General features: G+C 40.6%; 1 protein-coding gene across 4 annotated transcripts; it reads right to left on the reverse strand.

The window, feature by feature from the left end:
- Nucleotides 1–5: 5 nt before the first annotated feature.
- On the reverse strand, nucleotides 6–17,432 carry LOC6725951 (b(0,+)-type amino acid transporter 1). Of its 4 annotated transcripts, XM_016172590.2 has the most exons (10): nucleotides 6,374–6,617; nucleotides 5,972–6,143; nucleotides 5,243–5,289; nucleotides 3,876–3,977; nucleotides 3,316–3,422; nucleotides 3,180–3,255; nucleotides 2,544–3,042; nucleotides 2,342–2,438; nucleotides 1,802–2,120; nucleotides 6–1,735 (listed from the first exon to the last, which is right to left on the reverse strand). In XM_016172590.2, the coding sequence occupies exons 1-10, from the start codon at nucleotides 6,447–6,449 to the stop codon at nucleotides 1,665–1,667; spliced, it is 1,566 nt and encodes a 521-aa protein (XP_016039303.1). In that variant the 5' UTR covers nucleotides 6,450–6,617; the 3' UTR covers nucleotides 6–1,664. The 4 variants fall into 4 exon arrangements, with proteins under 4 accessions (XP_016039303.1, XP_002106934.1, XP_016039301.1 ...); XM_002106898.3 differs by lacking the exon at nucleotides 6,374–6,617 and adding an exon at nucleotides 17,283–17,431 and having other exon boundaries at nucleotides 3,180–3,422; XM_016172588.2 differs by having other exon boundaries at nucleotides 3,180–3,422; nucleotides 6,374–6,616.
- Between the last annotated feature and the right edge of the window lie 1,003 nt (nucleotides 17,433–18,435).

Here is an 18,435-nt window from a genome sequence, read left to right on the forward strand (position 1 = left end):
AGGCATGTGTTTCAAAAACTTTATTTCGTCAATTTCCGGTTTACATAATACAATTCTTTTGTTATTAGGTGGTAGGTACATGTATAGATAGAGATTTTCTTTTCGATTTGCTCTGGTTTCCGTTTAGCTCATTGTAAATAGTTGGTAATAAAATTATAAAATTTATAAACTTAACAAATTATATAAATATATATTTATGTGTGGGTAAGTTCTGTAGTACGCCTATAAATAGGTAAAGATATAAATGTTTTGTATATCGGTTCAGACAATTGAGAAGCATAGCAAGAAATTCAAAAACGGGAAATATGTCATTAAAAAACTTTTAAATTCTTGTATTTTGTTTGCGAGCGAGACGGCACCTGCACCTGCTGTCTTTTTCTAACTCGTGTGCGACGTACGAGTCCTTCACGAATAACAGAAAACTAATTTAAAGAAAAAAAAATGGCATTTTAATAATAATTAATGTATAACCGTCTCTCTAAATCTAGTTCTAGTTTTGGTTGCAACGATTTGTCAAAGCAGACACAAGTCGCAAAAAAATGTATTTAACAAGTATCCATAGTAGTATTTACGTTTGCTTCTCTTTCTTTTATTTTTATTTGGTTTTTTCTATTTTTTTGTTTGAATTTTCTCAGTGTTTGTTTTCTTTACCTTACTTTTGGTATCAATTACAAATCTTTAATGCCTATTTGCAGTCCTACGAATTTCACACGCGATCCCCGACCGCCAGGTGGCGCTCTAGTCGCACAAAGTTAGAAACATTCAGTTGGGATGTTTGTATTTAAGCATTTGTCCTCTTTCTTTCGTTACCATGTGGCTTTTGCATTATTATCATAGCTATGATCATCCTCCATCACATACATATACGCGTACATATATAAATATTGCTATTCCAGCCGATCTCTAGATCGGGGCTAACTCGTATATACATATATATATATCTATATATATTGTGGGTAAATAACGCCAGCGGAAAATCCAAAATGAGAACAAACAAGGATAACACGAAGCTCTGCGGCGAGTGTTGACTTTGGTGGGCACTGTACGGATTGGTGGTGTCATCGATTCCTGGCGGCACTGTACTCAAACCTTAAGATACCATCATGCCCAGATAATACGTATGTACATAGGTATTATTTATGGGGCCTGCACTTCGAGCCGCTTGGCAATGATATATATATTCGACTATTTAGGTGTGTGGGTGTGTGTTTTCTTTTTAGTTGTTTCTGTCATTTGTCTTGATCTTTAATTAATAGAACACAAAAATATATGTATATATAGATTTGCTTTGTTTTGTATAAACGTACGTACGTATCGACTATGCAACTTGGCCTATGCGCGCTACATAAGGATACAAACCTATGTATCCACACTAAATATCTGTATATTCACATATAATCTTTGAATATAACCAGCTCATAGCATAAAAAGACTATTTCAAATAGTTTTTGTTACTCTAGCACTACTTTGTCAACGACAACGTCAGTATATCAATATAGGTTGCTCCTAACAACACTCTCAACCCCGTTTTGCATCCTGTCTATGCTGCACTCCTTATATATCATATCCTTGCTTGTATAGTAATTAAGTGAATGTATTTGCTTCTCGCTCTCCGAGCTGTTGGCCTCCCTTTCAAAATCTTGAGCACTTGCCGGGGATCCCCTTCACTCGAACATGGCCATCGATGAGGTGGGCACCACCTCCAGCAGCAGCTGGAAGAATAGCGTCACCTTGTCTGCAGGGAGAAGAACGTTAGTGTTAAGAATTGTATTTCATATATGATATTTTGTAGTTTACTCACTCATAAACCTCGGCGTCATTCCGAGCTTGACGAACGGCACATAGAAGATCAGGCCCGCGAATATGAAGAGCAGGGCATAGAGATACTCAACGCGCGGGGTCTCGAATATGGGTGCCGCCACGAGATACACGGAGATGACCAAGACCACAACGGGAATGATGATCGGCACCTTGTAGGGCCGAGGATAGTTGGGTTTGGTGTAGCGCATCACGATCAGGGCCAGCATCGCTCCGCCGTAGAATATCCAGGCGGTGAAGCTGAAGAAATCAATCAGCGAATCAATTGTGCCATGGAGCACCATTGCCGAGGCAATCAGCGACTGGAGACGGGGATAAGTACGCACAGAGAAAGATACAGAGAAAGAGGGGAGTTTAGAACGAGGATCGGATCGATACATGGGCATTCACAGGGTTTGTCAACTAATAATGTGGATAACAAATGGATTGGCGGTAGTAAATACATGAAGAGGGGAATATATGGCAATCATGAAGCAATCCGGGGTAAGCTAAGTAAATATTGGGCCAAGTTTTAGATACTTACGTGGAATATCAGCCCCGGAGCAGGTGTGAGGCGACGCACATGGACATAGGAGAGGATATCCAGCAGATGACCCTCTCGACTGGCCGCAAAGCACAGACTGCAATGGCAGTAGAACAGATCATAGATTATAAAGGTGTTCCCATCACATATGGTTAAGGAGTTCTAAGGTCTTCCTTTTGAGCTTCAAGTCAATAATCCTTACCGTCCAGCTGCGAAGAGCGTTCCATTGGCGCTGCCAAAGGTGCTGATGGTGACGCTGAGTGGCATCAGCCAGGCGAGCGCGCCCAGGATGCGGTTGCCGAAGGTGACGGCCACCGCCTCCGACTCGATCATCTCCTGCGGCGACATGGCCGCCAGATAGGAGATGTTGATCAGCGCATAGCAGAGCGTGACCAGCGGTATGCCGATGATGATCGAGCGCGGCAGATTCTTGCTGGGATTCTTGATCTCCTCGGTTACGTAGTTCAGGTTGTTCCAGCCATCGTAGGCCCACAGACCCGTGTAGAAGGCCGTGGCGATGGCGCCCACATTGGGCATTGGGCCATTAAATGCATTCGACAGGTGCTGCGTGTTGCCCTGCATCAGTTTCCAGGCTCCGCCGCAGATGACGACCACCACGGCCACCAGTTTGGCGGCGGTGAACACGTTCTGCACGGTCATTCCCAGGTTGACGCTGTAGCAGTTCACGAACAGGATCATCACTGTACAGTGGAGGGTGAATCATTAGTAGAGCGCATTGGTATGTTATGTATGTTGGTTATAGGGATCAATACCAGATGGAATGTTATTAGCCTGATAGTTCTGGTAGTGATCCCCTTCCAATGTTAGCCCTTCTTACCAATTGCCACCAGGGCGACCATCTTGACCACGCCCCTGGGCGGATCGCATTCCGTCACAAAGGCCTCAACGGCGTACTGTGCAAATGATAAGCATATTATAGCCATTTGAGATGGCTTCAACACCAAAGTCGATACCCATGAGAACAGAAACGCCGGCGCCGGTCCATAGGCATCCATAAAGTAGGCCCATTCCGCACCCGACGACGTGTTCATCGTGCCAAGTTCAGCGTATGCCAGAGCGCCTGAAATTGGGCAATAAAGGATAATTAGATAGTTATAAAGGATGAACATCTATAAGGATGAGGCACATTGTTATTAAGTTGCTATTATATGAATAGATACATAAGTATCTTACACTTGACCACAGCCAATCAAGAATACAATCTAACCATTAAGATGATTATCATTGGTAATCATAGAAATAAATAGATCTATATATTTTCTTTTTAAGATTTTAAAACTAGAATGCACTTTCTGCGAGTGTATGGTGCACGAGATTGGAAGGTGTGAGATTCCGCGAAAGTTTGGCTCCTCGCCAGCCGTGCAACAAGTTGTGACGAGAGTGCAGGGTCGAATTTTGGGACTTGGCCACTTGGCGTCGTTAAGTGGGTCAGTTGCACGTGGCGCAGATTGAAGGGTGGGGGGGAATAGTCGAACAATAGCCAGGGGATTGGATGATTCTATTGACTACTTACCCAGCAGAGAGAGCACACCACAGGCAAGCCAGATTATAAAGCTAACTCCAACGGAACCAGTGCGAACCAGTAAACCGGAGGGTGACACAAAAATTCCAGACCCTGCAGATAGACAAAAGGAAGAAGATATAGATATAGATATAGATATAGATATATGTAGGGAATATAGATATATGTATATATAAGTAAAATGCTGCCACAGCTGCGCTTCGTGGAAACAGCTGATTGAGGGCCCACATTGTTTTCCCTACTTTCCCCATCGATTCGATTTCCCGCATGCTAATGAGCGGCTGGCGGGGCACTATATAGTACATATATACCATTTGAGTGGGCGTTGCAGACGTCATCAGTGGGCGGACAAAAGTTTCGGCGAAAGCTCCGACCACGCGGCGAATGCGCAATACCGGCAAATAGTGGTTTTTCCTGCAGAGAATCTCACACAGAGTTGTATGAGGCCGGCGGAGCGGGATGGTAAAAAGAAAAATATGAAGTTGGCTGGATATCCGACCCAGAGGCGTGCAACAATTTCGGCTGCGTGCCACAAGCTGGCGCCATTGCCTAAGGTCAAAGTGCAGCAGCGAAAACAGACGCCATTCGTGTCATAAATATGTATTTCAATACACCCCAGCTTTGAGATACAGCAGCGTACAAATTTGTAGGGATAACTGCCATTTAGAGTCTTACTTGTACAATTTATCATTGGAATATGTTCGGTTTGTTGTCCTATCTTGTTTATTTAGGGACAAATGTGAGCTGTTCTTTGTGTTATTTTACCAAACACTTAAATATACATTTATGCTTTGATATATTACTTTGATTGCCCACCGCTGTACGGGCTCCACTTTTCTAGGGCTGCCCTTTTCGGCCCCTAAAAATATGCCTGGAAATTGGCCTTAATCCACGCCATCCCCCGCACGCCCCCCTCCAACCGTCTGATGGCACTTTCATTCTCACGCCGCTTGGATATATATGTATATATCCATACAGACAGACAATACATATATATATAGGTGGGCCCAAAGCTGTATATATGTATATGTACTATGTGCCGTGCATATAGCTAAATTCATGCGTACGTATTTTTGGCCATGCGCGCCTCCAATCTGAACCAAAAAAAGAAAAAAAAAGGCCAGGAAAATAAACCGAATGAAAATTGTGCCTCAATACTTTTCAACGACTCCCAGAGCGAAAGCTGTATTAAAAAAACGGAACGGCAAATTTGACACAATCCGTGGAAAACTGTGTGTTCGCGTGTTTTTTGGATTTTCTCTTTTCCTGTCACTTCGACATTCCTGCCTCATGTTTTATGCATTTGTTTTGACAATTGTGTTTGGGGCGAAGCATCGCCGCATGGATTGTACACTCACCTATCATAGTTCCAACAATTAAAGCCACCCCACTGAAGAGGCCCAGCCTGAAATGACAAAAAAATGAAGAATATTATTGTAAATTCAATAAAATATTCAAATAAATTTAAAAAACTGCTTATGGGGGTAGTTTTTTAAGGTAAAGACATGCTTTCATCACTCAAATCTGCATGTTCAAGTCAAAAGTCGATAAATATTGACGCATGGATGTCAAAAATAGATCCGTGTGCTTGTTAATTTTGAGTACGTTAAGTAAATCACTTAATTGACAGCAAGGTGTTAGAAATAAATCAAGTGAATAGCGCGTTTTTAGCCAAGTAAATAGAAACTGTTTACGTCTACACTGAAACCAATTGGTATTTGTAAGAAGTCTAGAAATGGCACTTTGTCTTAATCACTTTTTACTCAGAAGATTAACTTTTTTGTTAAGAAATTTTAAAAATAAAAAATATTAAATTTATATAAGTTTTCATCATTAAAGTAATAAAAGTAGCTTGTCATCTATTTATAATTTATGTTAACAAGCTATAAAATAAATGAATAGATGTATTTTACTATATTAACTGAGTCTCAATAAAAATGAAAAAGCTACTTGGAAATTGAATTTTAAAACTACATTTTTACATTTAAGTTTGGAATCAATCGAGTAGCATTATAAGCATGTCCTATCAACAACCTGACCATTTCGTGTACACGATTCTGGTCCGGCTGCACTGAGGCGATCGTTACCTTCTCTCGAGGTGAACAGCGTGGTTCTGCGTTGAGCCATTCCTCTCCAGCGGCTTCCGCATCCGCCCGGTCCCTGATGAGTCGGTCTCTGGCGCTTCGGGCCCTTCTGTCCCAAGAGACCCATTGGCGCACATGGTCCCGTTGCTCGTTGCTTTTGTTGGCACATTATGTCCTGCAGGATCACCAACATCACCATCACCGCGTAGGATCGCAAAAAAAGAGAGAGCAGAACACAGGGATTAGCATTAGTCGTGAGAGCAGGAGCACCAGAAAAAAAAAGAATCACTCGCATGTATATGAATATTTCGATGCCAGAAGGGCACGTTTTTCTTTGCCGTGTAGACAGAGTTTATGAATGGACTTGTGGCACACACACACACACACATATACACCCACACACACCTCTGTTATTATCTGTTGAATTATTTTTGCATGCGTTCTTTTGCAAGCAAAATAGTTGTGATATTTTATCGCGCATGGCATGGACGGATAACAAGTTGCTAAAATTATTTCGCCGCGAAATTCAGCTCTCAGCGAATACGAATATATATGAAGAATATATATATATATATAAGTATATATATAAATGTTCTGAAAGAAGTGCGGACCAAAAAAAAGTGTAGCGCAGTGGGCGGCGAATCGCAGGCAACTGTTCGCATCCCAAATGGCGGCGGCGTCAAATAGTCCGCCCGGTGAAAGCTTTCCGCCGAGCGGTACTCGTTCGCCACACGAGCGCCACACGAGCGTCAGCCGAGCAGCAGCCGAGCGCCGGAAAAACAGCCGAACAGACGAAAAGCGAGAAAAACGACCGGCGTTGGGAGAATAACTAACCACTTTCTCCAAACGAGATTGCGTTCGAGATTCGAGATGAGTTCGACTGGTTTGGGCTGGCCTTCTCTTATATCACACTCATCGAGGATAATAATAGTGTTCGAAGGACGTCCTTAACGCTATCTAGACGTAAATGCTTTTGATAACAGGATAAAAAAACACACTGAAGTATAGTATTATAGGTTAAGGGAGTTTTGAGAACTATATATATGTTAGCTGTATCTAACTTATCGAGGATAACAACAATAGAGAAGTGCAGGCGAACTTTCTTATCACATACAGCGATGGAGGATGTAATATCACAAAAATATCAGTGTAGAAAAGCTCTCAAATCTTCATCGCCATCTTAGTGCAACAAAAACTCACGTAATTCCGAATGGAAGTTTGAAACTAAGTTCTGCTACAGTGATAAGAAAGTATTATGAAATATATTATGAATACCAGCCTTAACCAGCATTAATGGTCACTTTTTATCAATGAAAGTTAACGCCACTTCAGAGATAAGCATACAAATTTAAAGGAATGCAATTTTAGGAGAAGGTGTTAAGATTTCTTTGGCGTTGTTTGGGACTTTTCAGCAGTCTTGATTTTTTTGTTTTTCCACGCTGACTACGTGACACACTGCTTATGTATGTAGATGAGTGCCATCCTTCCGACTGATTTATGCAATTCGCGCCGTCGGTCGGTTGTATGGTTCTATATTTTGATTATAGAATTGTCAAGGTGAAGGCATCTTCTCTCCTCAGATACTATCTCTCGGTCCGCCCAGCTATTTATAGCTTTGCATAAAAATTTCAAATTGAATTAGTCGGCTAATTTCGCGGCGACGTCAGAAGGTTCTCGCCACCGATCAGAATCTGCAGTGTAGTAGCATCATCTCTCTGTGGCCGCCTCCATTCATCGGCTCCTCTCAATTAATTGTTGGTTGCGCATTTCATTTGCCTCAATTGGCCGCTTATTAATGGTCATGTGCTGTGACTTTGTTGGCCACACTTTCATATATATATATACGCATATATATAAAATTTTATATATATATTGCATGTATCTCACTCCCATTAGAAGTCTGGCTACAACGTCACTGGGTCTTTAACTCTCGCCCACGAGGCGTCGAAATTTCATCAGCCCAGCGAGCGCGTGTACGTACATAACACTCTATGTATGTACATATGTACATTCATAGTTTCACAGTTCTCCCACTATTTTTCGGCTTGATTCTGCCACTGGATGTGCCCCCAAAAATCGTATATGTACGAAGATAGTGTGCTGAACAAATAGATATCTATCTGCACGAGCATAAATATAATACGTATCCAAAGATTTGGATACACACGCCATAGCGCCTACGTATGCAGTCGCGCAACTGGGCCAAAAAATTAGCATCGATTTAATTAATTTAAAATATTAGTTCGATTTTATACAGATCGAATTTCTAGTTTATGAAAAAATCGCAAATCTGCAGAGAAATAACATATAAATAATTGTGGGCCAACAGTGCGTATACGTAATATATATCAAGTATACGTAACTTTACCCAGTTTTAGTGGGTAGCTTATATTTTGAAGATACGAATTATTGACTGAATTATAAATATTTAACTTCTTCTTTGAAATACCATTTCGCAATATATATTTTATATTATTCGATTGGTAAGGATTTCAAGTGCTATTCTTTCGACTTCTAGTGTGGGTATAAAAATAAATAATACACGTCTATACACACAATCTTTGTATATATAGCCACATAAACATAAATAAACGATTCCTACGTTAAGCTCTGTGTCGTTTTTCAGCTCCTCTGCAGCTTCTTCTTGCCCCGCATTTTTTTTCTCAATGTATTTTCTGTCATAAAAGTCACGCGGCTTGTGAGCATTTTCGGATTTTTTTCTTCTGTTTTTGTTGATCGCCCGGCAAAGGGGGCGTGGCAGGCGGAGAATAAGTGAATTGGATACATTACTTGAAGATCTTAGCCAGTCAACAAGTAAACATTGCACATTTGCAAAGGGAGGGGAAAAGTAAACACATAAAGCAATCGTCCACTTAATCGATCACTTAAGTTTATTCATGCATTTGAAGACATAAGTATTCAAAAAGTGGGGAATATTAGGTTCTTGGCAATAAGAACAACAGTCCGTTTCCGTTTCAATTTATCAATAATATTTGTATTACTCATACGCAACGTGGTACCACGGGGGAAATGAATTTACAAGTAAACTAATTGTAACAAATCATATTACAAACTATATTGAAAAACGTACCTAAAGACTACCAAAGATACTTTAATTTAGCTAATGATTTTCTCGTTTAGTTTTCATCAAGATGCGAATACAGCCACTTGGCAACCAGTCAGCGATATTAGAACCTAATAGTCAATTAAAACGAAACACGAGCCAGACTCAAAATACCCCTTTCTGAGCTCGTCGAGCAGTTAAGTGAATTCCTTGTGCTGTTTTATTGAATGTGACTTCGATTCAGTAACTCGACGCACCAGACTTGAAGCGCCACGTCAATTTACTGTCTGCAATAGGATTCCTACGGCCAGCATTTGGAAATCGCAAACTTAACTTAACTTAAACTCAGTTTAAGTCACAAAAAAAAGCGAATTCTTTAGCAAATGTAAGAAATTGTCATGAATAACAGAAAAGGATTTATGATATTTATTATAAATATTTAATACAGAATATATAGCAAAATTTTAGCCCTATATGTCTATAATAGTGCACTTGTAGAGTGACCACTGTACTTCGATTAGGCCGAACTCAGCCTACGACCAGCGATGCACGTAGACTGCGGATATTCGCGATATTTCTTGGTATTTTCAGGGGTCGAACATTGTTTGGTCTTCTCGGCTGATTTTCGTTCGCTAATTATTTAGACACTCTAACGCAAAAAACAAACTGCAAAGATATTCGAGTAGATAACACCAGCGGCTGACGTGCTAGGGAAACTTCTAGCTCGCAAACAGAATAAAATATCATTATCGGCCAGCAATTATAACCCACTGATTACTAATAAATCAATTTAATTTTCGTAACGTCAGTGCGAATAATAAATCATTTCTTGTCATAAAATAAAATACTTCTATGGAGCTCATGACTTTAGATTTACACATTTAAACAAACATTAATCTAATGGCAATATATGGCTTTATCAGAAGTACTAAAACAACTTGCTATCCCAAAGATACGGCAAGAAAAAAAATTCGCTTAAATAGTCAAATGATTACATTCAAAGGAATTTGGAATTTATTCTATCTATAGACGAGTTAATGTAAATATTTTGGTATTTCCTCTCAATATTGTTTGAGAAACGAGGTGTTTATCTTCAACAATAAGGTGGTGATTAGGTGTTAAGTCTATATTAGCTAATTTGTCATAGCTCTATGCTATTTTTGCTCAGTGTAGCGAAAGCAACTCCAGTGGAAAGGAAACCGCAGTGCCAACGTCAGCGGCACTAAAATGAGTAATATGAGTAATAATCACGCGCTGGTCAGCCAAATTTCTGGGTCGAAGAAAAGCTGCTCGACGTGCAAATGATTATTTCAAATATGCAAAGCTCGGCGGGGGAAGTTCATGCATCTGAATTGGCCGGCGGCCAAATAAAAACGATTTTCCTCAGCCGCCGACGTCGTTGGTAAATATTTTCAGTTAATTTTGTTGCGGTTGTCGCGTCAGAAATTCTTGAAATCCAAATGATCGGTCGGGGGAACAAGGACATATCTACCCTGCTAATCCTGATTTAAAGTTCAACGAACACAAAAGTAGCCAGTCTATATAAGGCAATGGGAAAATGTAAAGAAATTGTAGACCATTGGCAAAATAACATTTTATTTTATTTCATTTATGATGATCTCTTTATTGGCGGCATTGTCTTTACCGAGCTGACATCTCAATGAAGTGAAAATTTATTCGAGTGCCGCACTTGTGGAAATTTAAAAGCAACTAATTGTTTACTTATTCGCGTTAGCGCTGTTAATTAAACGAGGCATGAAAAGTTCCATCTGCTTGTGTCGCAAATTCGTTTGTGCTAATTAGAGCACAATATATGCGGATTGATTGATCGAATGTCCGCGCCTCACCTTTGACACTAGCTATTGACCAACCTCGGCTTCCATCCCGAGCCCCTCCATTCGCAACGAATCAATCAAAGAACTTGGTTACAAGTGTTTGCTTAACCCTCGACTGACACGCGAGCCACAAATGCTCCCGAAATAAACCACTCTCCATTCGCTTAATTGATTTATTCTGTATCGTTAGAAGTGTCCCGTGTCCCGAGTCCCGAGTTCCAAGTCCCGACAAGAGTGTCAATGGCCCTCGCCCAGTCCCAAGTCCATGTCCAAAATTCACAATTCTGTTGGCCACTTCTCATAAACGGAGCATCCGTTTACACGTCGCCACAATTCACAAAGAGGAGTGGTAATAGACGAATATTACGTTATCATTTCCTTTTCATTAATTTCCAACACCTTTAGTGGTTTTATCGCTGGCCATGAAAGTGTTGCTGATAAATCAGGTGTGAACCAGTTGAAATCTAATTGAAACTTAATCTACGACTAATTTTTATTGCCACTCAAATTGCAAATTAACCGGTTATAAGCCGATTTTGAGTGGTTAGTGTGGTTAATTAACAATACCAAATAGTGTGGTGATGTTTTGATACTTTTGTTATATAGGGTAATATATCTTATACCTTTTGCACATCTAGTTTTCACTCCTAACTTCTAACTGTTCGCGTTATTCGGCCGCGCATGAACATCCGAATCCGCTTATGAAATGCTATTATTTCAATATGTGCTGTGCTCCATTTGCGTCAGCCATGCCCACCTCTGCCATCTCCTGGTCGGCACCCATGCTCCCCTGCTCCATATTGTTTTATTGGATGCTGTCGAAATGCTCTGTTCGCCGTCTTAATTGAAATGTATCGTTTGTCGTTTAACGTTGGTCGCCCCGTTCCCCCTTCGCCCTCTTTGCATTTTTGTTAATTGAGCTTCTAAAAGCCAGGAGCTGCTGCAGGCGGGAAAGGGGTGGTGGAGGTGGAGGTGGGGCTGTCTGGGCGGAAGAACGACAAAGTCAATGTCAAGGCGTGCACTTAAAAGCAAGTGGGTGGCAGTGGGTGGCAGCAGGGCGTGTCGCCAATTTGCAATATCCACAAAGTGGTGCACAGAATAAAACAGAGTGAAAAAAGAAGGAAATTCATTTAACAACCTGACATCCGTTTTGTATCATCAAATATAGAGATGCAAGTGTTGCATACTTTCTGGCGCCTGTTAAGAAGTCAACTTAAAATAACTGCTAAATATATTTATTAAATATTTAAATATTTAATCTTTAGGACTATTTGCTGACACATTGTAGCTTTTCTCTCAGTGCACAACTGCTTTAAAGCCAACTGGTCACTGTTATTACTGTTGGCTCTCTCTCTCTCTGCCATTATTAGCCACAATAATTGTGACGCACACATACGGAATAATCATTGGCGTGTTAATTTGTGATGCCAACAACACCTTGACATTGTCACCAAGCAAGGTCAGCGAAAAATGACAAACCACAGGAAACCCTGTTAACAAAAAAAGTACCAAAGAGCCATGCTAGATGCGTACACTGGTAGCTAAGAATAGAAAAATCCCATGAAGAATCAAGATTTTAGAGTTTACACAGAAGCTTTCGGTCTTCATAGCATGGACACGAACCCAATAAGACTTTGCTGAATCTTGAGATGCAGAAAGCAGAAAGAAAGTGATCCTGATCAACTTAAGATGCCCCTTTCTCACACTTTTTAATATATTATATGGAAGAAAAAGCCCTATCAAACTGCATTTGAGTCACATTATATTGATATTCCTCTTTTTCCCGCATGCAAATCGGCTTAGCTAACTTTGCTCTTTTTGCATCTATATTCTGCGAACATCGAGTTTTTAGTGCTGTCGTTGAATTTTCCGTTGGCATATCAATTTAACCCAATTGATTTTCAATTGACTCGTGACGCGCCGAGCCGTTATGGTGACTGCTCTGCCAACGTCGACGATGATGACGCTAATGATCGGTCGTAATAATCAGAGAGCTATAAATTCATTTGGACGACACGAGAGTCGGCTAAAGGGGCGATTCGATTCGATTCTATTCGTTTTGGGGCAGCTGGGAATGTAAGATACAAATAAATAAGATACAAAATGCATATACACTTTGAAAAGAAACGAGTTGCAAACCTTTGAAGTATATATATTCTATATTTACATCACTGTAGAACAGTAGATAAAACCAGTGGAAAAATCATTGCGGAAATGCTGCCAAAAGTCGATATATGTACGTATGAAAATTGATTGGAAAAGCCATCTAAATATATCCATCGAACAGGTGCAGTGGAAAACACGGTCCTGCTTCCGTTTCTTTTGATTCTCGAACCGGTTATCTCTTATGCATGGTGGAAACATCGCCACATGTCCATGAGAATTGAAAATCAGAAATAGTCGAATGAATTTTACCCCCTTCTCGTGCAAACTTAATGCTTCTGGTGAAATACACAAATTGGCTGCTCAAGCTGTTGCCAGGGGCGTTGGGCTACACAGAGAGAAAAGGGGGGCAGCCAAAAGACAGCACCAGACAGATGGATGAAGGGAAGAGAAGGAAGTTGGAGCACATCGAGGCATTGAACTCATTTTTCCCTGCTCGGGCGCCATTCAATTATTCGTAAGCTTGGGCAAGGACACGCACACAGTTGTAAAGACGAGGACCAGCAATACACACAAACACACACACAAGCATACACATCACGAAACTTTTTTGTTTGCGAGCGGGCTATGAATTTTAGAGGCTCGTCCTTTTTACAACGCCCTTTGTACTTGTGCACCCGCTTTCACGGGCATACCCTTAAAGCCAGCGAGTCCTTTAACTGCTGTCCCTCGTTTGCACGTATAAATGGATAGGATTTGATCCTGTTACATATCAAAAAAAGTATCTAGATCCGATTCCACTTTCAGTATTCATTTTTCCTAATAGGAACCACCCAGAATCATCAGATCTGAACATTCTTTTATTTTCTAAAGTAGTAAGCAGTCTTTTAAGACTCAGATATTTCGCGAGGACTTCAAGCTGTTTTGCCCACAAAAGGATCGTATTTTTAGGACAGGATACAACATTAATTCGAATAGAAGGGAGCTTAATGATTCAAACACGCTGTGCAAACTTCTGCCGGGTTTCTCATCAAGTATATGAAATTTTTATAGGCTGACGCTGCCATCGAAAGCGGTCCACGTGTCGCTTCTGCGTGGGTGTGTGTGTGCCTGTGTGTGTGGGTGTGTGTATCCCCATCTATCTATTTGTATTTGTATCAGTGTGGCAGGGCGGCACAGGCCACCTGTTTTTATGGGAGCCCCCGCACTTACGCAATGGAAGCCGGCTCGCAGTGACGTTGCCAGCTGCTCATGTACATACATACATATGTATATGTACAACGAAGGATATATATATATGTAGATATATTTATGTATATGTACAGCGACTCTGGGCCAAAAATAGCCAAAAGTCGGGAAATGGGAAACCGGTATTCTGTGGTAAAAGCTCGGCTCTCGCAGCGCCGGCGCACTGTATGATGTCCTTGCCAGGACATCTCGCTGCCGTCGCTGATAACAATTCGCAGGCTGTGTTATCGCCGCACAAACTTTCACTGCCAACACCGCGTTCTGCGATTCCTGAGCGCCGCTTCAGCGACGTAAAAGTTTCTCGGCAGCTGGGGAATTCCGAGCCGAAAACACGTAGCGCACTTTTCGGGGGCCGTCAAAGGGTCTGCTGGCCCAAAGGACCTGCCAACTGCCAACCACCCACTCGAATGACAAAGCCAAGGACAATGCGTGAACACAATGGCGAAATTCTTAGCCCTGGCCGCCAAATGATGCCCCCTCTCTTTTTCCCATCTGCAAATGAAATCAGCTAACTGCGACGTTGCTAAAACATGGATTAGTTCAGTGGGGAAAAAGTTGGCTAATTTGATTTGGAATGCAATGGGTAATAAAACAAATATTCCATTTCAGGATACATTCTAAAAACATGAAAAATATGTATAAAAGGGGTCTAAATAACTTAAATCAGATACCAACTACTAGAATTGTACATTAAAAACCTAATTAATTTATAAGCATTCTTTCTGGCAATAATTCTTCATGTCACCGACATGACACGTACAACATTTACATTTACGTCGTATAAAATCATTCATTAGATATTTTCCTATTAATGGCTATAAAGAGGGCTGCTTTTTTCCGACTAAGTTTTGGGGCGGCTGCGACAAGTGGGCGGGGCTGAGGAGGTGGGATCTGAACTACCCCCACACTCAGTCGATTGCACAAGCAAAACGATGAGTGAACTTAAAGTCCCGGACCGCAGAGAAAACGAAGGGGAATCTTGCCGCACTCTCTAAGTGTGATTAATGACCGCAGTTCTAAATTATTAGCTAAATGCATCCGATCATCAGTGGCAAACTATTTTCGCCTGTGGACAATAAGCGAGCAAGTGCCGCAATTGCTGACCAGGCGAACTAATAGATGCGAATTTAAATGTGCTCTCAAGATTCTATATCTGCAGCATTCGTAACGAGCAAGTTGATATGCAAGTAATTTCGATATAAGTTTCTTCTCCAATTCTTTAGGGAATTAAATATATATATACAAATATAGATTTTAGTTCCGTTCGAATTGAAGATATACCTAACAACTATCTAACTATCTGTCTTCAAATATTTTATTTCTCGTATATTACAGTTTCTACACCTCTTTTTTTTCAGTGCATCGCATTGCGTGGCCAAATTATGTCAAGTGCAAAATGCAGTCACGCCAACCAACAAACCGCCCACATGCCACCACACCACCCACCCACGCAGTGTTGAATACCACCACCATACCACTTTCGGCGTTGCCTTGACTTTGTCCTTGACTCGCTTGGCTGCAACTTTTGGGTTTTGTGGGCTTCCGGCTGCCAAAGAATCTCGGTTAAGCCGAGCTCTCTTCGCACGGAAAAAGCCGGCTTTGGTACTATTATTAGACCGCTTCCAGTGTTAGTAATGCCATGGCAGCGCCTAAGGGCAGGCAACACCTGGCACTCTGCAAGGCCATTGGAGTGCCAATTGGGAATCTATCTTTGTATCTGTATCTGGGAAACATGAATGTGCCTACAATTGCCAAGGGGTTGGGGTACAGTCGACACCCACTGATAAGCAACCCTCGGCAGCTTTTAACGATTGCGTAACTGACAATGGAAAGCGTGGGGGGACTGGTGGCCAAGTTTAACCATCGTAAAAATTGCTTATAGGGGCAATAACGTAAACAACCTCAAACGAAAGTGAAATGGGTCGCAGGTCGTATAGACAGTAATTGCCAATATCTACATATATAGTTTCCAATATGTAGAAGTTATTTGCATCAATAGGTTTCAAGGGAGCGAAGGAATTTTGGGATCATGAATATATCTTAAATTCTATTATTTGTATAATTTACATATATCTGAATCCAGCTAAACCTTTAAATTAGGTTTCTATCACAACTTTTATCCCAAAAATAACAAGTGCTCTCTGCAGAGCCGAATCTTTATATATCTACATATATTTGGACTATCTTATCGAATGTTTATGGATTAATTGCACCCAAAAAATCAATGAATATACTTCCAATCATATGTTAAGTTCTCACATAAATCATTTAGCAAGTTTACGATTGTTTTAAGCGCACGAATCTTTAATTTGTTGGGAATTTTGGCAAATGTTCCTCTAAAGTCTAAGGTCAATTTCATGGGAAAATCTTTTAAGCTACACCTACTAAAAAAGACTTTATAAGCAAATGTCAATCAATAGAGCCGCATTTTTAAGTTTTCTTTCTTTTTATCAAAACAACTGTCCGTCTTGGGGATAAAAGTCTTTATGTAGTGTCCATTTGCCTTTGATAAGTTCTTCAAAGGGGAATTTTCGGGTCTTTTAATGATTTTTCCAAGAGAAAAGTGGAGGCCTAGCTTTTTGGGCGGATGTGCTGCAATTTCAATGTTAATGCTGCACCTATTTTGAACTTGGCTTTCGGTTTGGGCTGATTAGAACAGCTGTTCTGCTGCAATCAGGCACATACCAGCGCATTCACGCCCTCACACACACATACACACATGCACACACACTGACACAGGGATACCGTTAGCCGGTCAGTCATTTACCGTTATTCTTTTATTTTTGCACATGCGCATGCGCGTCACACACAAAAATTCACACGAAAAAAAAGTTTGTAGAAAAGCGGAGCAGAAACGCGAAAAAAGCACGCACACCTGCCATCACATGCTGCAACTCGAGCAATTGTTTGCCCGCTCACTTAGCACCGCAGAAAGCCACGAGATGGCTTCGAAATGGACATAATGCGAGTAATCATCACTAATTGGCAAAAAAAAAAAAATTAAACAAAATATTTAACAGAAAAAAAAACCTAACGGAACTAGCGAACGATAACGATAACTCACCATTGGCGTGAATATGATTTGTGTTGTTTGGTTGGACATGCTGATACATGACTTGCTACAGTGCGCCAATGTCGTCACTTTCATGTCACTTTAAACACTGCGAGAGAATGAAAGCGTCGCCCTGCGGCTCTGCGTATTTATAAGGCGCCGGGCAGAAGCGTCATCGCCATCGGACTGGCCATCGTTATCGGTATCGGAATCGCGGCTATATCCTCTCACCGCTCTCATCGTCGATACATTTCTCCATCCCTGCGGCACAGGCCGCACTCTCATAGCGCGCCAAATATGCTAGCCCATCTAATGGGCTACTAAATGCACTTCTTTGAATGGTTTAGGGGTAGTAACCTGTTTGTATTTATAGGGCCAACAGCAATGGGCAAGATAGTAGCATCCTTTCTTCAATCTGTTAGTAAAGCGTGTGATTAAGAGCTTAAGCGCAAAAACTTAACGCATAAAAAGCGACTAGAATATGGCTAATAACTCCCTTTTTTGTTGTTTTTACAAATAATTAATAGCTATTACTCTAATAACCAGAGATACCGCACAAAAACTGCGCGTGGCTTAATTTGCGATTAGTAACTACACTTTAAAGCCGTTTTTTTTTAGCAAATATTTCTTAGCAAATTGTGTCGAAAGATAGGTTGAAACTTCAAGGGTGTTAAAAGGTGATTCATATGCAACAACAAAATATATAATAAATTGTTGTGTAAAAGTCAAAAACACCTGCCGATTAATAATAATAATGGGAGCTTGTTCATTTGGGAAATTACGTAATATTAGAACTCATCTTGTATGACTTTTTTGCCAGCTGGTCGCCAATATAATTATTTTGCTTACTTACATATATATAATAAGCAATATTATAATATATATAATATATAATATATAATATATAATATATATAATAGGCATATATTAAACAGTTGAACGAAAAACTTCTTTATGGGCCTTCATTTATGTATTTAATACCGTTAATTTTCAAAATTTACAGTATCCTTGGTAGTTGCACACAAACATACTTATGTATTTGTATAACTGAAAAACCGTTTAATGATTTGAAAAGTTTACTTTACCTTGAAAAGTTTGCTTTATCCTGGGCAGTTAGTAAGCTCCATTAAGTCAAGTAATCCTTTCGTTTCCTATAAATATTTAT

The sequence above is a fragment of the Drosophila simulans genome, chromosome X (assembly GCF_016746395.2).
Source record: "Drosophila simulans strain w501 chromosome X, Prin_Dsim_3.1, whole genome shotgun sequence".
Lineage (NCBI taxonomy): Eukaryota > Metazoa > Arthropoda > Insecta > Diptera > Drosophilidae > Drosophila > Drosophila simulans.

What these genes read in the sequence shown, in the direction of transcription:
- LOC6725951 (XM_016172588.2), bottom strand. Translation starts at nt 6,449, where the DNA reads ATGCGCGATAAAATATCACAACTATTTTGCTTGCAAAAGAACGCATGC. An exon ending in TTCAACAGATAATAACAGAG is followed by an intron (nt 6,144 to 6,373) that starts GTGTGTGTGGGT and finishes GTGATCCTGCAG; the next exon opens with GACATAATGTGCCAACAAAA. An exon ending in AATTGTTGGAACTATGATAG is followed by an intron (nt 3,978 to 5,242) that starts GTGAGTGTACAA and finishes GTCTATCTGCAG; the next exon opens with GGTCTGGAATTTTTGTGTCA.